The sequence below is a fragment of the Neofelis nebulosa genome, chromosome 2 (genome assembly GCF_028018385.1).
Source record: "Neofelis nebulosa isolate mNeoNeb1 chromosome 2, mNeoNeb1.pri, whole genome shotgun sequence".
Taxonomy (NCBI): domain Eukaryota; kingdom Metazoa; phylum Chordata; class Mammalia; order Carnivora; family Felidae; genus Neofelis; species Neofelis nebulosa.
The window spans coordinates 137,357,998-137,378,011 of record NC_080783.1 but is presented as its reverse complement, the minus strand read 5'-3'; the positions used below and the strand labels follow the sequence as shown (position 1 = coordinate 137,378,011).

Sequence of the window (20,014 nt, the reverse complement as noted above, 5' to 3'; positions counted from 1 at the left end):
TCTTGTGTGTCTCCAGAATCATATCCAGATCTGGCAACTTCTGAGTATCTCCACCACTACACCTGAGTAAATGTGCCATCGTTTCTTGCCTGGGTTACTGCAAGTGCCACGCATCCACTAGCATATGGAAGCTTCATGAGTGCAGGGAGTTTTCTGTTTTGTTGACTGCTGTTTTCCTTACATTCAGAGCAGTGTCTAGCATGTACTAGGTATTCAATAAGTATTTGCTGAGTTTTGGTGAGCCTTCTAAATTTTCACCCTGCTTCTACTTTTGACCCACCTCAATCCATCCTCAACCCAATAGCCAGAGTGATGTTCATAAAATAATATTTTAAGTCATATTACACCTTTGCTTAAATTCTCTAAAGCATTTCCAAATGTACTTTGGATAAAGTAAGTATTAACTCTACCCACAGCCTTCAATTCTCTGCAAAGTGTGGCCCCAAATGCACCTCTCTGACTTCTTATATCACTTTTCCCTGTTGACTCTGCTTTTACCTGGTTTTTATATGATTACTTCTTTCTTGCCCTGTCAAGCCTCTGCTTAAATGGCACCTACGTAGGTAGATCTTCTCTGATCTAAAATAGCAATCCAGGTACTGAGTTACCACAGCCTTCTCTTTTATCTTCTTTATAGTATATGTTCTTTCTCATATTGTAATTTTTAAATTCTTACCTGCCTTCCTCAGCTACAATGAAATCTCCATCAGAACAAGGACTTTGTGGGTGCCTGGGTGGCTCTGTCGTTAAGTGTCAGATTTTGGCTCAGGTCATGATCTCGCAATTCGTGAGTTCAAGCCCTGCGTCCAGCTCTGTGCTGACAGCTCAGAGCCTGGAGCCTGCTACAGATTCTGTGTCTCCCTCTCTCTCTGCCCCTCCCTCACTCGCACTCTGTCTCTCTCTCTCTCTCTCAAAAATAAATAAACATTAAAAAAAAAAGAAAAAAAAAACCAAGGACTTTGTTTCATTCCATCCATATTCCAGGACACAGGACAAGGCCTAAGCGCTAGGAGGCTCTCAGTAGCTATTTGTTGAATAAATAAATAAATAAATAAACATATTTAAAATATAAATAAAATAAATAAACATACAATAAAATATTGTATGTTAATTGTCCCTTTGTGACTATAATTCCACTAGTTTAAGAGGATCTCTTGAGACTCTGCACTCACAATGGCCATGAAAAAAGGAAAAGAATGGAACTGACCTGTATTACTCTAGGCCAAGAGCAAAGTAAATTTTCCCAAATAAGAAGGAAAGTTGTTGGTTCTTATGATTAACATGCTAAAAGCAAGTAAATTATCTGACCTAGATAAAATGTCATGATAGATTCCATAAAGTGTTTTGCTAAAATTGATAGACTGTCAATTTGTATTTTTTAAATTGACCCGAAAAAATCAATATTATCTAGCAACTGTAATCTTTTGAAACACAGTTCTTTTGTTTGTCTTGTCTTCTAAAACTGTTATAATTTACTCTTAAAAATTGCTTCTATTATTTTTACTGAAAGTTCCTTAGCAGATGGCAATTATAAGAATGAATCTCTTATTTTTTAAAAACCATTTTGCTAATCGTCAGGTAATTTCCCTTCTCTGTATTGCTGCATAAAAATAGCAAGTTCATGCTTTTTTTTTTCTTTGCTACAAAATAACTAGTGAATAAAATTCCTAATGCCTGCTTATACAGATCTTTTAAAATATCTTTTTAAATCTCATTTTAAATGCAATCAGAAGATGCCTATGCTTTTATATATCAACTCTGCATCTATGCCCAAATTAGTACATACCATCTGCTAAAGTTTTTCCATTCAAAAAGAAGTTTTGTTGATGAGTATTTCAAGAAATGAAGGATACCTCTGAAGACAAGTATTTAAAAGTGAGCATTATAAAAAAAGAAGTAATGATTTTAATTTAATTCATTACATTGTCTGGCAGTAAAATACCATATGGGACAACAATGCATAAAATTACTATCTCCTCAAATACAAATATTTTGTTCAAATCACTCTTTCTTAAAAACAAATTTGAAGTAGAATACAAAGAATAAATAAAATACAAAGAATACAAAATTGAAGTAGAATACAAAGAGAAAGAAACACCAAAAAGAAGAAAAATATGACTATCAATATTTTGAAAACAGATGAGGGTCTTGAAACATGTTTCTATAGAACTGTAAATAATATTAATACATGGGGAGAAAAATGGTGTCACTGGAAAAATTGGTAGTTTCAAGAAGGCTAATGTCTGAAATGACTAAGGTACATAACATTACTGAAGGAAATTATTTTCATTCAAAAAATGAATTTATTATATTCATATATATACATATATATTTGGAACTCACTCTGATATATATTATTAGTGGAAATACAGAGGTGAGTAAGATTAGATCCCCACTTTAAGATTTTCATTTGGGGGGCACCTGGGTGGCTTGGTCAGTTAAGCGTCTGACTTCAGCTCAGGTCATGATCTTACAGTTCGTGGGCCCCACGTCAGGCTCTGTGCTGACAGCTCAGAGCCTGGAGCCTGCTTCAGATTCTGTCTCCCTCTCTCTCTCTGCCCCTCCCCCACGTATGCTCTGTCTCTCTCTGTCTCTCAAAAATAAATAAATGTTAAAAAAATTTAAAAACAAAAAGCTTTTCATTGGGGAAGCAGAGCAAAGGCTCCAATTAACCTATAGCAGATAACTGTAATAAAGAAGAACACATACAAATTTCCTAAAAAGAAGTACTAGGGAATTAAGAATGAGGAAATTACTCTCAAAAATATTACCATGTAAGGCATTATGGAAAAGGTGACATTTGATAAGTATAACAACAACAACAACAATAATAATAATACTAACATTTATAAAATATTCTTCATTCCATATATTATTGAAAATTACTTTCAATACTTCATTTAATTGTTACAACTTCCTGTGATGATGGCTACTATCAGTGTACCTATTTCATAGAAAAAAATACTGAGATTTAAGAAAAACATTTCCAAGGTCCTATTGGTAGTAATGAGTGGAAGAATGGATATTAGAACCTCCTAGGTGCCTTGAAAACCATATGACCCCATTGGGTTTGACCACAGTATGTTGAATTCAGAGTGTCCACACTATTTACACACACACGGGTACACACACAGACACACACACACTATAGGAACAGTACTTTCATTTCATGGTTATGTCTTCACTGGTACAGTTAAACAGACTCTAAAGTAATCATCCAAAAAATTCAATGGCAAATAATATCTGTAGTAGAGAAGATTTACTTAATTTTCAGATTGGACATGTTAAGTTTTGTTCACCTTTCTGCAGAAGACATCAAACTCACTTTATTGGGGCATTAGTATATTAAACTGAGAAGATCAAATGTTATTTAGGTAAGTGTCAAAGGTTTCAGACCTGATTCCCATTTACAAAATATCTGTATGAGACCTAAAATTTCATTATCCTAAAACTTTATTACCATTTTTGGGAAAAAAAGCATAGAATACTGGTTAAGAAATAAGACTGGAGCTATGATTCCTGGGCTCAGAATCAACCTTTGCCACTTACCAAAGGAGACTGGACTTCTTCACCTGAAAAACAAAGATAATAATAGTACCCATGTTATATCATAATAAAAAGTCTTAAGTTAAATGAGTTAAAATTAATTAATAAAATTACTTAAGATTTCTAAAACAAAAAAGTGGCACATAGTAAGCACTATATGAAATATTGTTGTTAAAACTAAAATATATTTAAGTGGATTTAAGTGGAAAATCTCAATCACACATATGCACATGAAGCACTGCTTTATTGGTCAAGACTGAAGCTACCATTCATGCATTATGGGAGAGGGGAGTGGTGAGGAGAAATGATCACATATTTGGAGTGATCAAATGATCATGTGTTCTAATGCAAGAAATAGAAGTGATTTGATGTACTTTTTGTTCTCTCTACTGAAAAGCATCAATCTGAAAAACAGGAGGACAATGCCAGATAAATCTCTATACATAATTAGTTGTTCCAATAAACCTAATTCTCACCTCATTACAAAAAGACCCTTGGGAAAACAAGGCATAATGCTGTTTTCTACACTTATATTTTTAACTGGACAACCAGAAATAATGGATGATCAATAATGTCTTCATCAAAAATCTGCCCTGTTTAGTCAAATAAATATTGTGTCTTCTACAAGTAACAAAGCCTTAAGCTAAACAGTTCTTTTTCAAAAATGTTTATTTATTTTTGAGAGAGAGAGAGAGGCAGGGTGGGAGGCGGTGTGGGAGACAAAGGATCCAAAGCAGGGCTCAAATTCACGAACTGGGAGATGATGACCTGAGCTGAAGTGGATGCTTACCCAACTGAGCCACCCGTGTGCTCTAAACAGTTCTTAATAATAATGTGACATAAACTGAATTTTCAGATTCTGAAAGGCCTAGCATCAATATACATGCAGTATTTTCTCTTAATCTTTGATCCTTGCTGGCCAAGCCCATGTCCTGTTCACCATATTGTAGTTAGCATCGACATAGTACTTGGCATATTGTAGGTTGAGTGAATTAATAGTTGAATCCCTAACACAAAGTCTAGAAAGTAAATTGTGTGTAATTTAGGTTTACCAGACAAACTAAAGGGTATCCAGTGAAATTAGAATTTCAGGTAAACAATTTTTAGTATAAGTATCTTCCAAATATTGCATGGGACATACTTATACTAAAAATTGCTCAATGATTATCTGAAATTATAATCTCACTGGGTGACCTGTAATTTCATTTGCTAAATCTGGTAACGCTAGTCTAGTTATTATAATAAATTAAGATTTATTAATTTATTCAATTAGTCATTCATCAACAAGTATTTATTGCTATATTAAATTATTAAATGATGTACTACAGGCCCACCCCGTGCTAGGAACAATTCTGTGCCCTGACTCAGCAATAAATAAATAATACTGGCAGACTCTCACTTCATGGAGCGTGTATTTCAGCACAAATGGAGGGAGGGATGATGAAAAATACATAAGTGAAGTATTAAATTGACAAGGTAATTTCAGTTAATGATTGGTGCCATGAAGAAAATCAAGCAAGATGATAAGGGTCAAGAGAGAAGGATGGATCAAGGGCTACCTTAGTAAGAAAGTACAGGAAGTCATCATTAAATGATGAGAAGAGGCCAGTTGTACAAAGAGCCAGAGGAAGAGCAAATGTAAAGGACCCTAAGTAGAAATGAATTGGACTGTTTGAGGAAAAGTGTGAAAACCAATTAGACTGTAGTGGGCAGGGGCTTGGGGAGTTGTATAAACATTGTACAAGAAGATGTAAGAAACTGAAGCAAGAGCCAGTTCATGCAGAAACTTATATTCCATGATGTGACATTCAGATGGTATTTGAGTAGAATGGAAAGCACCAGAGTGGTTGAAATAGGGAGTGATATGATCAAAAGTATTTTCAAAAGACCTGTTGGTTTGCTGGGTGGAAAATGGATAGATAGGGTGTGAAGGGGAAGAGTGAGAGTACAAGACCAGAAGGCAGTCCAAGAGCAAAAGTGAGGGACAACACAGGCTCATAGGCTGGTGACAGAGGTAGGTGAATTGGAGATATGTTTTGAAGGAGGAAGCAAGAACACTCATGAAGGGCTTTGACTCTGAGACCAGAAAAGAGTGGTGAGAGAAGACAGCCATTTGTTTCCACTTAAAGATGCACTGATCCTATGTATGACCCATACACAATAATAAACTACTCTTCTATATCCTTCTTTCTCAGTTGCCTATATTGGCATCATCGGTGGTTAGCCTGTATTTCCTTGAACTCACAGATGTCTTCAAACCTGTGCACTCTGGATTTAGCTGCTATGATCGGAGTCTTAGCATGCCATATATTGAACCAACCCAAGAGGCAATTCCATTCCTCATGTTGCTTAGCTTGGCTTTCGCCGGACCTGCAATTACGGTAAGAATTGCCCCCAAATTATGTTTGTCAGTCCCCAAAACTAAGAATGGCCACATTTGTGTAATAAATGTGTTAAAAATAAACAAAAGGTGAACTCTAAATCTTGGAACAGAGAGATCATGTCTTTGAGATATTTTGAAAATATCATGGGACTTTATAGTTGAAAATTACTGGCATTCAAAGTTATAGAAGATTATATGATTGCAAAATTGATGGGTCTCTAATGTTTAATTTTATAAATGATTCTAAAAATGTTAATAACTGTATAATTCCTCTTGAATGGCTAATATGATGTTTCTGATATACTTCCTAATTAATGTGTTCTTTTGGTATCTGAAGTCTGGAAAACTGGAGGGGAAAACCAAATAATTATACAGCCAAGAGACTTTCTTCTCAAAATGCATGTAGATATCGCTTACAGTTCCATGTTTACTGGGTTAGCACTTTCTATTGATTAGGAGCATTGAGCACTAGCAATTGTAAAGTAAAAAGGTCACAACTCACACTTCTGGCATACTGGCTCATGCACACATGCACACACACACATGCATACACAGAGACAAATAAAATACTTTAGATTCAAAACAGGCATTTGCATTTTTAAACATGTAATATAAAATAATGCCCTAACCTACTGGAATTGAATTAAAAACATAGTTATTTTTAGTTTGCTAACTTACACATTATGAATAAATGCACTTTTTCTTTTTTAAAAAACCTTTTTTTTTAAAGTTTATTCATTTTTGAGAGAGAGAAAGACAGAGCGTGAGCAGGAGAGGGCAGAGAGAGAGGGAGACACAGAATCCAAAGCAGGATCCAGGCTCTGAGCTATCAACACAGAGTCCGACACAGGGCCCGAACCCATGAGCTGTGAGATCATGACCTGAGCTGAAGTCGGAGGCTTAACCGACTGAGCCACCCAGGTGCCCCAACACACTTTTTCTTAATTCATTAATACATAAGACTAGACAGAGAAAGACAAATATATGATTTCACCCACATGAGGAATGTAAGGTACAAAACAAATGAACATAAGGGAAGGGAAGCAAAATAACATAAAAACAGGGAGGGAGACAAAACAGAAGAGACTCTTAAATATAGAGAACAGAGGGTTGCTGGAAGGGTTTTGGGAGAGGGGGATAGGTTAAATGGGTAAGGAGCATTAAGGAGGACACTTGTTGGGGTGAGCACTGGGTATTATACATAGGGGATGAATCGCTAGAATCTATTCCTGAAATTATTGTTGCACTGTATGCTAACTAACTTGGATGCAAATTTAAAAATTAATAAATAAATAAATAAATAAATAAATAAATAAATAAATAAATAAGACTAGGCAAGCTTTTCCAGAAGGCTTCTTCTGGAAGAAGATTCTGCCCCTAGAATCCTACATAAAGAACAAAAAACAGGTTTCAAGGTTAATAATATTTATTTCTACCAGTAGGAACTTTTAATTTGCCTTTATCATGCCCATGAATATCAGAGGAAGTGGTTTTTGAATGACAAGCTGTATTTGAATGGAGTTTTTATAGGATTCCCTAATGAACTGACCTATTCTGGTTCAGCACATCAGCAATTTTAGAAAAAGAATCTATGCATAAACCTTCCAAAGTCTATACTTTTATGTAGCCATGAATTTGCTTTAAAAATTTTCCCCTATATTAAAAATCATAGCATATGTTTACACTCTAAATAAATTATACAAAATATTCTCAGAAGGTAAGGTAGAATCCAAAATTAATACTCCATAGAACTTTTTCATACTCAAAATACTTTGTAAGTTAATGACTTATTTGAACTCTAGTAACGCCAGGGTAATTGGAACTATTCATGATGTGCTTAGAAATAGCTGAGACTCAAACTAATAAAACATATTTAAAGTGCAGTATTACTCAGAATAATAGCATTTTCCTGTCATTTCTCTAATGACTTATTAAAAAATTCATATCATCAGTCATTTGATAAGAGCAAAATGGATATATGCTTTACACTATTACACCAGGAAGCATTTCTCCTAGTTAGGGTATAATCCCCAAGTTTATTATAATAGAATATTTGAAATTAAATTCTGTACAAATGTTCAGGACTCTGCTGAAAAGATTGTGTTGATATTCAGTCATTGAAATGATTTGTTTTTTATATATCCAGAAGCCTTCCTTCCCCAGGGTATTTTATTAAGTTGCTAAGAGAGCAAGTCTAACTGTGGCACTTGCTGCTGGCACCGTTTAGCCCATATTGATCCCTTTGTTGACACTGTTACATGTCCTAAGGACAATGACCTTGGCCTCATCACGGTGTCCCTGCATCTGTGACTCCTTCATTTCCCATAATAAATTCTCTATATGCAATTTAGAGATGCTTTCTGGGGATTCTAAGCCAAAGCTTGCTTTCTTGAGCCCTGAGAAATGACAGGGGAAATCTGTCATGGCTGCCTCCCACCAAAGTTGACCTGGGGAACCCAGTGCCAGTTCCTCCCACAAAGAACCCACTGGATCTGGGGGTCTTCACAGGGCCTCTCTAGTGGCTGCATGCCTCTTAATGGAACAAGAGGCAAACTAGGGCAATATTTATACCCTGGGGTCCCTAAATACCCCCATATCACTTGGAGTTCCATGATATTCCAGGGTGTCAGTGATTCTTACACATGGTTTCATAGCTTTGTGTAAACACTCAAAGGTAAAACAAATCTTGACTTTGCTGCCATCAAATATTGTTTTCACATCTTTCTTTTCAAATATCATGCTTCTTCTAGATTTCTTTCCAATTTCATTTTCCCTTCTCTATTTTTAGGGCCTTCTCCCAAAACATTCATTTTCCCAACATTGGTCTTATGTCTATAGTCATCTTGTTCTAGACTCATAATTCTGCCTCTAATCTTCCTACATAGTTAACAATTGTAACCTCCTTCCCCTCTTTTCCTGAAGGTGAAAAATAACAAGTAGACTCTAACCGCCAACTCTCAAGGATGCTGTTCTCCTTTTACCTCTATGGTAGCATAAACCTGTTGCAAATGCGGTGGTGAGCACAGGAGGGGAGGCAAGAGCAATCTTTCATTTGAAAATGGCTTTTGAAGCCCACTTCTGTGAAGAGAAGCACTTCTTGTTTTCACCCATTCACCTGGAGAGAAGATCAAGAAAAACAAAGACCTCATGTCCTTGGTATTCTTCAAAAGAATCTTTATATGAACAAAAGAAGATCGACTGATTGATTTTTTTATACAGGGGCACCTTGGGTGGCTCAGTCAGTTAAGCGTCTAACTTTTGATTTCAGCTCAGGTCATGATCTCGGGGGTCGTGGGATCAAGACACAAGTAGGGCTGCCCTGATAGCACAGATCCTGCTTGGGATTCTCTTTCTCCCTCTCTCTCTGCCCTCTCCTGCTCTTGCGCATGTACATTCTCTCTCTTTAAAAAAACAAAAAACAAACAAGAACAAACAAACAAAAAAAACCAAAAAACAAAAAACAAACCCAAAACTCATGTCCACAATATTTTTTTTTTAATTTTTTAATCTTTATTTATTTTTGACAGAGAGAGAGAGAGAGAGTGCAAGTGGGGGAGTAACAGAAAGAGAGGGAGACACAGAATCCAAAGCAATCTCCAGGCTCTGAGCTGTCAGCACAGAGCACGACGCAGGGCTCAAACTCACCAATTGCAAGTTCATGACCTGAGCTGAAGTCGGACCTTCAACCGACTGAGCCACTCCAGGCACCCCCACAATATTCTTTAAAAGAATCTTTATATAAACAAAAGAAGATCGACAGATGTTCTTATATAGGCATTCAACTATAAATCTTTTAGTGTTTGCTTTTCAGATTTTTTAAAATGCTTTGAGAGGTTTTAAAAATAACTTGGCTTCGTGATGTTGAATGAGAAACTGTAAAAGTTCCTTTCATGTCTGTGAAATACATTTTATGTCTCTGAAATTGCCCTTAAATTGGAAAATTTCATCCTTAATATTCACTTTTCGTTTACTTTAAAGTGATAATGAAACCATCATTTTGTTCAGTCCTTTGGAGACTGTGTCCCAGGGAAAACAACAGAGAGTACCATAAATCTTCATGAAATCTATATGAAAAGAAAAGGATGTATATTTTCACTTCCCTGGAAGTAAAATTTTATTACATATTCTTAAAGGATAAGTATATCTAACTTTATAGAAGAATTCTATTGGAATTGGATTATGTTCCTAGAGGAGTAACCTTAGCTTTGGAAGACTATACAATCAAAAGGTAGAATATTAAATGTATTAGGGTTTCCAAAAGACATTCACTGCAAATTTAAACACTGAAGATACTATGATAAATATTATATTTTTGTCATTGTGCTTTGTTTTTTTCACAAGGAAGACTTCTTTGATTGGAGTGCTTCCTCTGGTGGCTATTCTTAGGGCACTGCCCATATGATTAATAAAAAGCAATATATTTCTCACTATGCCTTTTCTGAAGTAGAGTCACTTCAGAATCTTTTCCAAAAACCTGCCCTTGATATTGGACAAGCCAAAAAAATTATCATTTCTTTTTTGGCTTGTGTACAGGCTAAACAGAATATTGTGAAAAGACGCTTGTCACAAATTGTTTTCTATTTACAAATGACAAAAGCAACAAATAATTTTACTGTCAAAGGCTAAACTCTGAAACCATATTTTAGCACAACAGCATGCCATTCAGAAAGAGGAAACAAGCAGGTGCATTTAGAAATAAATCAAGAAGCATCTCCCCTCCCCCTGAGGAGAATTCCATCTTTAAACAGAATTGAGCCACTTTGAAAATTCATGCAATGACATATAGCTCAAGGTTAAATGAATAGAAGTATGAGGAGAAAATTGATGTGTTTCTTAGAGAGGACCAGTGGGTGATGTCAAAATAATGACAAGAAACCTCTATCCATAATCGAGCCAAAGAGTATTAAAGTACTCTCTTGACATACGAGTTTTGAGCATATTACACAACTAAAATAAAACCCCTGAAATCTCAAGGTCATTTGAGATAATGACTATTGTGTTGTGTGATAAGATACATTTCCCTAACAGCACTATACAAATAAATGTGTATATAATTTAGCTTTCATGGGCAAAATGTGAATCATTACATATAATTGAAAATAGGGGAAAATTATTCACAGAATTATTGTTGAGAAAGTGAAGATGAAATCAGTATTTTTTAATCATACAACAATGCACTTCAGGAATGAGTGGTTAATGTTCTTGAAATGATGAATTTGAGATACCCATTATCTTATGCTTTGTGTGTGGAATATCATGTCACATCTATCTGTGCAGAATATAGAACTTATTGTGTTTCTTGTGTCTAACTTACAGTGATAATGTAGGATGACATTTTTCAAGAAGTATAATTAACTCACTGTTCAATTATTTGAGAAAAAAAACCCCTCCTTTTGATGATTTCTGTAAGATTGATTTTAAAGATGTTTATCATGTATGCCACATGATCTTCACACACGTGTGATTATTGGTAGAGTTCCATTAAGAAAATTATTTTTTATACAAATTAAGATTCTTTGTAATTGTACACATACCATAATACCTAAAGAATTAAATATAGCAGATTGAACATTCAAAGCAGAAGGTCGTAGGCTTACTGTCATTAGTTTTAAAAAAAACTATAGTTTTAAAAACTTCATAAAATAAATGTTACACTAGTAATGAAAACTGAGAAGTTTCCCTTGGGAAATCTGTTTGAGCCCCTAATCATGACCATGACTTTTAAAGTGACACCATCACTTGTATCTAAGAGACTTCTGGTGTCTCATGTAACTCAACTTTCCTCAGCTCCACACATATCTACAAATCAATGTCGCATTTCATAATAATCTCTTAGGCACAATAATCTTAAATATTTGAAAATTTTCTTCATAAATAAAACTCATAATTTCAAGTCTTACTTCTCTCTCTTTTTTTTAAATTTATTTAATGCTTTTATTTATTTTTGAGAGAGACAGAGACAGAATGCAAGTGGGTTAGGGGCAGAGAGAGAGACACACACAGAATCCAAAGCAGGCTCCAGGCTCCGAGCTGTCAGCACAGGGCCCAATGCGGGGCTTGAACTCACGAGCCGTGAGATCATGACCTGAGCTGAAGTCGGATGCTCAACCGACTGAGCCACCCAGGCTCCCCTCAAATCTTACTTCTCTTGTATAGAATAACCAATGACCTGAATGCCCAGGGTAATTAGCCAACAAGAATCCCACAATGAGGGTAACAAATGCAAATCCCACAATGCCAGGCATTGTGCTAGACAGTGAGAATTAAAGGTAAATAAGAAATGTCTCATCCCTCAGAGACTTGTAGTCAGGTAAAAGACAAAAAAATAAACTGTTCAAGTGCATTTTAACCAAGCTTTGCTAGGAGGGAAGGATGAGGTGCTGAGGAAGCCACAAAGAAGGGGACCTAATTCAGCTTAAGATGCTGTGGGGTATTTCAAGGAAAGCTTCTTAAAGGAAATGATGCCTAAATGCATTAGGTACCTTCCCTGATGTCCTATGTCTTGGAATCCTACAGCAAGTATACTTTTCTTTATCTTAACCTAATCCTTCTGATACTATAGCATGGCTCACTGTCCATTGTAAGCACATTTTGCAATCTTATACCTAGGGAATAACACCCTGCTCACCTAAATTCTCTTGTAATCTGCATTCTCCAATAAAGTAGCTACCAGCCACACCTGGCTATTTTATGTTAAATCTAAATCGATTTAAATTTTAAATACTGAAGGTAGCTAAATTTCAAGGCCCAGTAGCCACATGTGGGTAGTAGCTACCCTACTGGACAGGATGGAAAATATTTCCATCGTCACAGACATTTTTATTACGCCGCTCGGCTTTAGATAGCACCTTTCTAACCCTGTGCATACTTTCCAGGGATTGAAACTTCTGCTCAATCCCAAATTGGTTTATTGAAATAATATGCCAGTAAAATGTCCTAATCCTAACTTTGGTACTTATTTTGTTCCTCGTCATCCCCACCAGTCATCTTGTTTTTGTGCTTTTAGCAATGAAATGCCAAGACTCAAAGGGTTAGGGCAGGATCAGTCATCATGCAATTAATCAAGTAGGTATCATCCCTGGGTGTCATTGAGCAAAAAGGCCAAAGACTGAGTGCTCCAACTGCATGAAAATGCCAGGATGCTACCACAGCCTTGACTGGTACATAGGCACCCAGAAGATCCAACCAGAGCTCTTTACAGTGCCCTGATTGCTTCTTCTCACTGCTCCCTCAACTACTCAAGAGAACTTGCTCACATCTCTAAAGCTTTTAAGAAAACTACATCTTTGCCTTGTTGAACTGATGATGTGTTAAGAGATAAGGTAGAATTCATTTGTACCCACTAAGTCCATTCTGAACACTGCCTTGTCTTTACAGATTATGGTAGGGGAAGGAATTCTCTACTGTTGCCTGTCCAAAAGAAGAAATGGGGTTGGACTGGAGCCCAACATTAATGCCGGAGGCTGCAACTTCAACTCCTTCCTTAGAAGAGCCGTCAGATTTGTTGGTGAGTGTGGGGAACCACAAAGAAAGGAATTTTTTTTTCAAATAGAAATGTTATATTTAATTACAGATATTAAGTCTTTAAAGCTATAATTTAGATGTATAATTTCAGGTCCATGATGAGTTTTACATTATACGAAAAAACTGTTAAAACACTAAGATTTGGGCTTTGTATCTGTAATGGGTTATTTACAGTTATAGCGCTTGTTCTGAGAGCTAACATGCCATACATTTCAGTATATTTTTGTCTTAGCTGTGGCTGAAGCATAAATTTACCTTAAAATGGTTTCTCTGGATCTGTGTTCGTTTTTTAAAGTGGAGAATAAATGTCAGCAGGCCATTATGAATAGATAACTCTTCAGAAATTAGTTTAGCCACATCAGTGATTCCATTTCAATTCTCCTGGAGTGTTTTCATCCAGAAGTTACTGCACATGGAAATGTCACCATAGAGAGAGCTGAATCATGGCTATTTATCCTTGGTTATATCCTCTAACTTTGCCTCTTATTTTTTATAAGGCCTATGGAAAATCAACATCTGAATCTAACTAGTATCTAAACCTTCATCTCTTCTGATTAGCATGAGACTATCCTAATGTTTGAGTCACAGGCCTTTTTGTTCTCCAATAGGTCAGTAAAAAATTTACCTGTAACCTCTCAGCTCAAAGGAATAGGTCATTTCATTTAATAGCTAGAAGATAATGAAGTACAACCTTCTTCCCCACTAGAAGAAAAGTCCAGTCTAAGTCATGCCCTAGACTTGCTCCATTAAGCAAGGCACTTGGAGATGGTAAGACAAAAAAAGGCCCTTTAGCAGGGTCACAAACTGAGGCAAGGACAGAAATCTTAAGGACACATAGCTGATCTGAGGAAAATAAATTTTTGTAACAAGATTCTGTGGACAAGGGGGCATATGACCTCTGTGAAAAGCCTCATGCCTTTGAGGATGGTCCATACTTCCCTAGAGAACAGTGCCCAGAGTCAGCAATCTCATCCTCCATGGGTCAGGAGATTCTTATTCTCCTAAGGCAGACATGGATGGGCTTCCCCACTGAAGCGAACTCCTCTCTAAGACCTTGCATACTTCTGGGAATTAGAATGCAGAAATGAAGGTTGTGTCATGAACCCCAGTCGAGAGGGTGGAGAAGGAATTGGGAGAGTAGTTGCTAGATGGGAATGAGCAGAAAAGGAAAGTGGAAAACAAGGTAACATGCAGGCCAGTGACCGTGGTCTGGAGGAGTCTACTGATGAATTGCCCAGCTGCCTCTTGCAATGATTTCTATGAGAAAAATCACGAATAAGAATCCAGGATGTCAATTCAGAGTGAATCCAGGGTGTCAAGACCATGTAGAGGAAGCAGGTGAGTGAGCAGAGCTAGACTCCCAGGCAAGGGACCTGCATCAGAATTTGTGAGTTTATGGTTTGAGACTGGCCACAGGACACAAAAGAAAGATAGGATTTGGGTGAGGAGATACAAGAACATCATTTCTGAATTCCAAACACGCAGGAAGGCTCCCACAGCCCCGGACCCAAGATATGACTGTTTCTGCGACAGGACCCACCTGCCCTCTTCTCTGTTTTAATTAGCATTCCTGATATGACTACAGCTTGTAGGGAGTTGGAACCAGTTCTGTAGGGTTTAGGAACTACTGGAGAGAGCGAGCCCTGAAAGCTCGAACATGTGAAGCAATTTTAAATCATTTTGAATTCTGCTTCATCCCCTGTATTTAATCCTTCTAAAATCACACAGTTGGCCACCTTAATATGTCCTGGGGGTCTTACAAGACACCAATGGCAATGATATTGAGAATAGGTCCTGCTTAACCCAAATGACAAAAATACCTCAAATGACTAACTTGGAGATCCTAATTGCCCTTATTTTAGCAGCAAGTATCCGGTTTAAAGGTTTAGGAATTTTCTATACTGTTTTCTCCAAATTAACTCAGAGAAAATAATCACAACAGATTTGAAGGTTGCCACACTAATGTGTGATAAACATGGTTGATGATGGTGCAATATCAGCATTAGGTGCTAACTTGGTAACAATTTCTTTCCCTCTGCTTGTAGGCGTTCATGTGTTTGGACTGTGCTCTACAGCTCTCATTACAGATATCATACAGCTCTCCACAGGCTATCAGGCGCCATACTTTCTAACCGTGTGCAAGCCAAACTACACCTCCCTGAATGTGTCTTGCAAAGAAAATTCCTACATTGTGGAAGATATTTGCTCAGGATCTGACCTTACAGTGATCAACAGTGGCAGGTTAGAAATTGAGACTTAAAAACTTTCCATGTCAGTGTTTTCATTGTTCATTAATAGTGTGGGGTATCATTTTAGGCCCACATTTTTCAGTCATAATGACTTTGGTTTTATTTATTTATTTTTTTCAATTCAGTGATTTCTTTAGTGGTTATACCATAGAAAACCCATTGGTGGCTCTTTCCAAATCCTCCGTCTGTCTCCAAATTTCAGCCTCACATTGCTGCCACTAATATTCATATCACCAAATTCTACTCACATTTTGTGATCTACCCTTTACTCATTATGCTTTTAGGTTATCACAGTTGGTTTATTTGAGGATATTATAGTTAGTCATGATTTACAGTTAATACATGTCCTGTATTGACTTATGTGGTAGACTAAATATCTATATTTACATCTCCCTTATATGTTTTAGTTTTTAAACACTATGTGAATTTTCTGTTTGGTAGAGTTTTATACATACATCTTCTTTGAATAAACCCAAAAGATCACTATAGCTCCTAACCTTGCATTTTAGAAGATAAAAGACAGGAAACCTCAAGAAAATACCAATGCATTAAGGTTTTTTTTTTTCAGTGAATAAAGTAAAAATTAAGCTTTTTGGCAAGAGATAATGTTTTGGAAGTTCAAAAGAAATAAATTGCAGAAGGACAAAGGGCAATGAATGATTTTGCTCTAAGAATTTCATGTCATTTAGTGAGTTCCTAAGATCAATTTAAGAGTCAAAAATAAGCTAGTAAGTACTCTTGAAGAACACAGCCTGATATTATGTAATTATATACATTCAAGTTCTCATGGCCCATTCAATAATTTTGAAGCTGCTTTTAAGACCTGTGTCTTCTTCTATTCTTTCTCAATCCTTTTTTACATATCTTGTCTGTATTAAATGGTAAACCTTTTTATTGGGTACCAAATAATTAGGAGGATTTTAATATAACTGAATTTTATCGTTAATTTTTTTTATCCATTAAAATCAATCTCTATTTTTTTCTTCACCTGTCCTTGTCAGTGTCTCTCATATCCTGTGTTCCTCCTCTCTCACCTTGCTTCTTAAATTTAACTAGATTCTCAGCAATTCTTGAGATGATAATTATTTTAAAGTGGAAAATGCAGGGAAACACTTTGTTAAGATTGGACTTCTTGTGTTTTCTAGAGTATAAAAAATACACTTAGATTCACTGCTGTGAGAAAATAATTTTGCCTTTTAAAGTTTTATGTAAATTAAACCATATATTTAGGAGCATAGAAAAAGTTTAAAAGCTTTAAAGTCCTAGGTTTTATGGACCTTTACTTTAAACTGACATAATTCTAATACCAAAGAACAAATATAATGTTTTCCAATCCATTTCAACTCTCGACCATCATTCCAGTGTTGTAACAAAGTGATCATCTCCAAAGCTGGCCCTTGATATTGAAAAGTGTATTGCTACTATTCTTTCATTCTAATGGCGATTAGCAGTGTTTATTTTATCACTCAGATCTTTCTCCAGAAAACTAAACAGAAATTAAAGTTATCACTTATTGCCTTGAGGCTTTTAAGTTGAATGTTTTAACCACCCAGTGTTCTCAAGATGATTGTTAGCAGTGGATCTGAGATAGAAGACATAATTTGACTGTCTTCCTTTGGCAGAAAATCATTCCCTTCTCAACATGCGACCCTCGCTGCCTTTGCTGCTGTGTATGTTTCGGTAAGTCACTGGCTCTTTTTCATCAATCTGTGTCCTAGAGAAAATTAGAGAAATGAGTGCGGTGTCCAAGTGACTAATTAGATTATACAACCGTGTAATAAAAGAACAGTAAACTTTAGTACAGCAGTCCTGCAACACAATTGCATCGAGAGCAGAAACTGGGTGATACTGGAAACAATATTACAGTAAAAGAACTTTTCTACACAGTCATAATATTTATTCATCCCAGTATTCCTTCAATGTAATATTGTACCTCATGGCAGGGTACCATGAGCTACATGAATGTTATAAATCTGAAACTGAAAGAATTGTGTTAAGCACAACACACACACACACACACACACACACACACACACACATACATGCTTTACTTTCAGCATTTATGTAACAGTTCAAAGTCAGTGTAAATTTGATAAATGATATGCAATGAATCATCATCATATCTGATTAATACAATAATCCATCAGGTCTTATGTGAGAAAAGTAGACTGAAATTATGTGACAAGTAACGTGGAAACTAAACAGTTATCTGGCTAATTTTACGGCTTCAATTTATTTTTCAAAGTTTCATGTAAGTCTGTTTTTTACTAGATGAATTTGCTATGTATTTCCTTTTTTTCAGGTATAGAACATAACCATTACAGGGCAAATGGAACAGTAAAATTGATGTTGAGTGTACCAGTTAGGCTTTGAGTTTAAGTTTTTATTTGATTACAATTTAATAGTAAAATGACCTTTCTAACATACTTAACACATCTCTTTCATTTTTAAGATGTACTTCAATTCCACATTAACGGATTCCTCTAAGCTTCTGAAACCTCTCTTGGTCTTCACATTTATCATCTGTGGGATCATCTGTGGGCTAACACGGATAACTCAGTATAAGAACCACCCAGTTGATGTCTATTGTGGCTTTTTAATAGGAGGAGGAATTGCTCTGTACTTGGTAAATAATTTATTATACTTACTTGATTAACCACAGTTTAAATGGAAAACTTGCACTGAACATTTGTACTGTAATAATTTACTTGCAATATAGTTTATATTCATGAGAAAATGTTTGGGTGCCTCTCCATTCTAAGCCAAAACACACATCCTACTTTCAGCAAAATAATTTTTTTAACTTTTCCCATGGACTAGAAACTCTACTTTTAGGATTATTGCATTTTATCCTCATCCACACACACCCTGAAAAGAATCAAGGATTACTTTTGCTAGTATAATTTTATAGATGAGGAAAGTAAATATTAGTGAAAGTAAGGTTCATGACAGTGAAGGTTTAGTAGAAGTTTATATAATTTGCCCAACAACACAAATGTAGCATCTGGATATATAGGCACCAACTAATACTGAATTTTTTAGCAGTATTCTATTTTCAAGCCTGATCTTCTTTCAAAGGAAATATTCTCAGCATAAGGAAACCGAGATTATCCATTTCATGCATTAATTCTTTCACTCATTCATTTTACATTTATTCAGTATATGATCTGTGCTAGGTACTATATTGAGCATCAGAACAGTGAGAATATATAGTCTTAAGAAGCCTTCAGAGTAAAAACTAATAAAAATACAGATGGTTACAATATGTTAAATGATATAATAGGGTGTGAACAAAATGCTTTGGAATAGCAGACTGAAGAAGGAAGTTAGGGAAGCCTTCAGAGACATGATGTGGTTTTTAAGAAATAAGAAATTTTTTTCTTAGGGTAAGAAAAGGAGGAAGGACTTTCAAGCAGAAGAAACTACACAGGCAAAAAGATGGACGCATGAAAAAGCAAGTATAAATGGAAGGTGAGGGAACAGGGAGTATGAGAGATAATGGCCAGTTTCCAGCTTGGAAGACTGGGCAGATGGTGACTTCTGGTCTAGCAGACCAGGTAAACAATGGAGGGAGCAGGTTGGTCGAAGCAGCTCAATTTAAGGATCGACAGGCAGTTGAAGAGTTGGGTCTGGAGCTCAAAAGAGCAAATGATAGTGGAGAGATAGACTTGGAAGTCATGGATATTACTGGAGGAAGCACCATTATAGTTATAGGGGTATATAAAATTGTTAGGTAATAAGAATAAAAGCCAAGAGACACCAACATGCAAGCAGCACAGAGAGGAAGAGGCAATAACCAAGGAAACTGAGAGAGGCTGGTAGAGAAATGAAAATCATCTATAGCAGCAGTTCAATCACGTGATCTTGGTGCACTGTGGAAGGTGTTACAAGAAAATGATTACAAAAAAAAATAGTAAAAGTGCTGAGGCAAGCAGTGATTAATTTTCATTTTTATAAACTAGCATGGTCAAGATTATTACTTCAAATCTCATGCTTACTCACATGCTTTCTTCCGTGACAGAGAATATGATCCAGGTAAAGATAGTATTCCAGGAATTGGGCATAAGCTTGGGTTTCTCATGCGAATGTTGATTGGTGATGTGTGTTACAGAATAAGAAGACTGAGAACTGCATCCCCGTAGTTCAAGAATTGCCTTCACACGTGTGTGATTTCATGGTGTCCTGGAATTAGCATGGGCTCCATAGTCTGAAGATTTTGGGCTTGAATCTCAAATATCCTTGACATTTGGCCAAGTTACATAGTCTCTAAGAAGCTTGTTTCTTCACCTATGAAATGAGAATAATAACTACT

General features: G+C 36.1%; 1 protein-coding gene across 2 annotated transcripts in view; it reads left to right on the top strand.

Annotated features, from left to right (window-relative positions):
- PLPPR4 (phospholipid phosphatase related 4) overlaps positions 1 to 20,014 on the top strand; it is a 42,033-nt gene that overhangs the window by 16,777 nt on the left and 5,242 nt on the right. The window contains exons 2-6 of one of the 2 annotated variants that reach the window (XM_058716453.1): positions 5,742 to 5,927; positions 13,307 to 13,436; positions 15,499 to 15,694; positions 17,325 to 17,382; positions 18,155 to 18,328. In XM_058716453.1, coding sequence (XP_058572436.1) covers positions 5,742 to 5,927; positions 13,307 to 13,436; positions 15,499 to 15,694; positions 17,325 to 17,382; positions 18,155 to 18,328 — 744 coding nt within the window. Of the gene's footprint in view, positions 1 to 5,741; positions 5,928 to 13,306; positions 13,437 to 13,532; positions 14,792 to 15,498; positions 15,695 to 17,324; positions 17,383 to 18,154; positions 18,329 to 20,014 lie in introns of those variants that run through there. The other variant, XM_058716454.1, reaches the window with a different exon arrangement.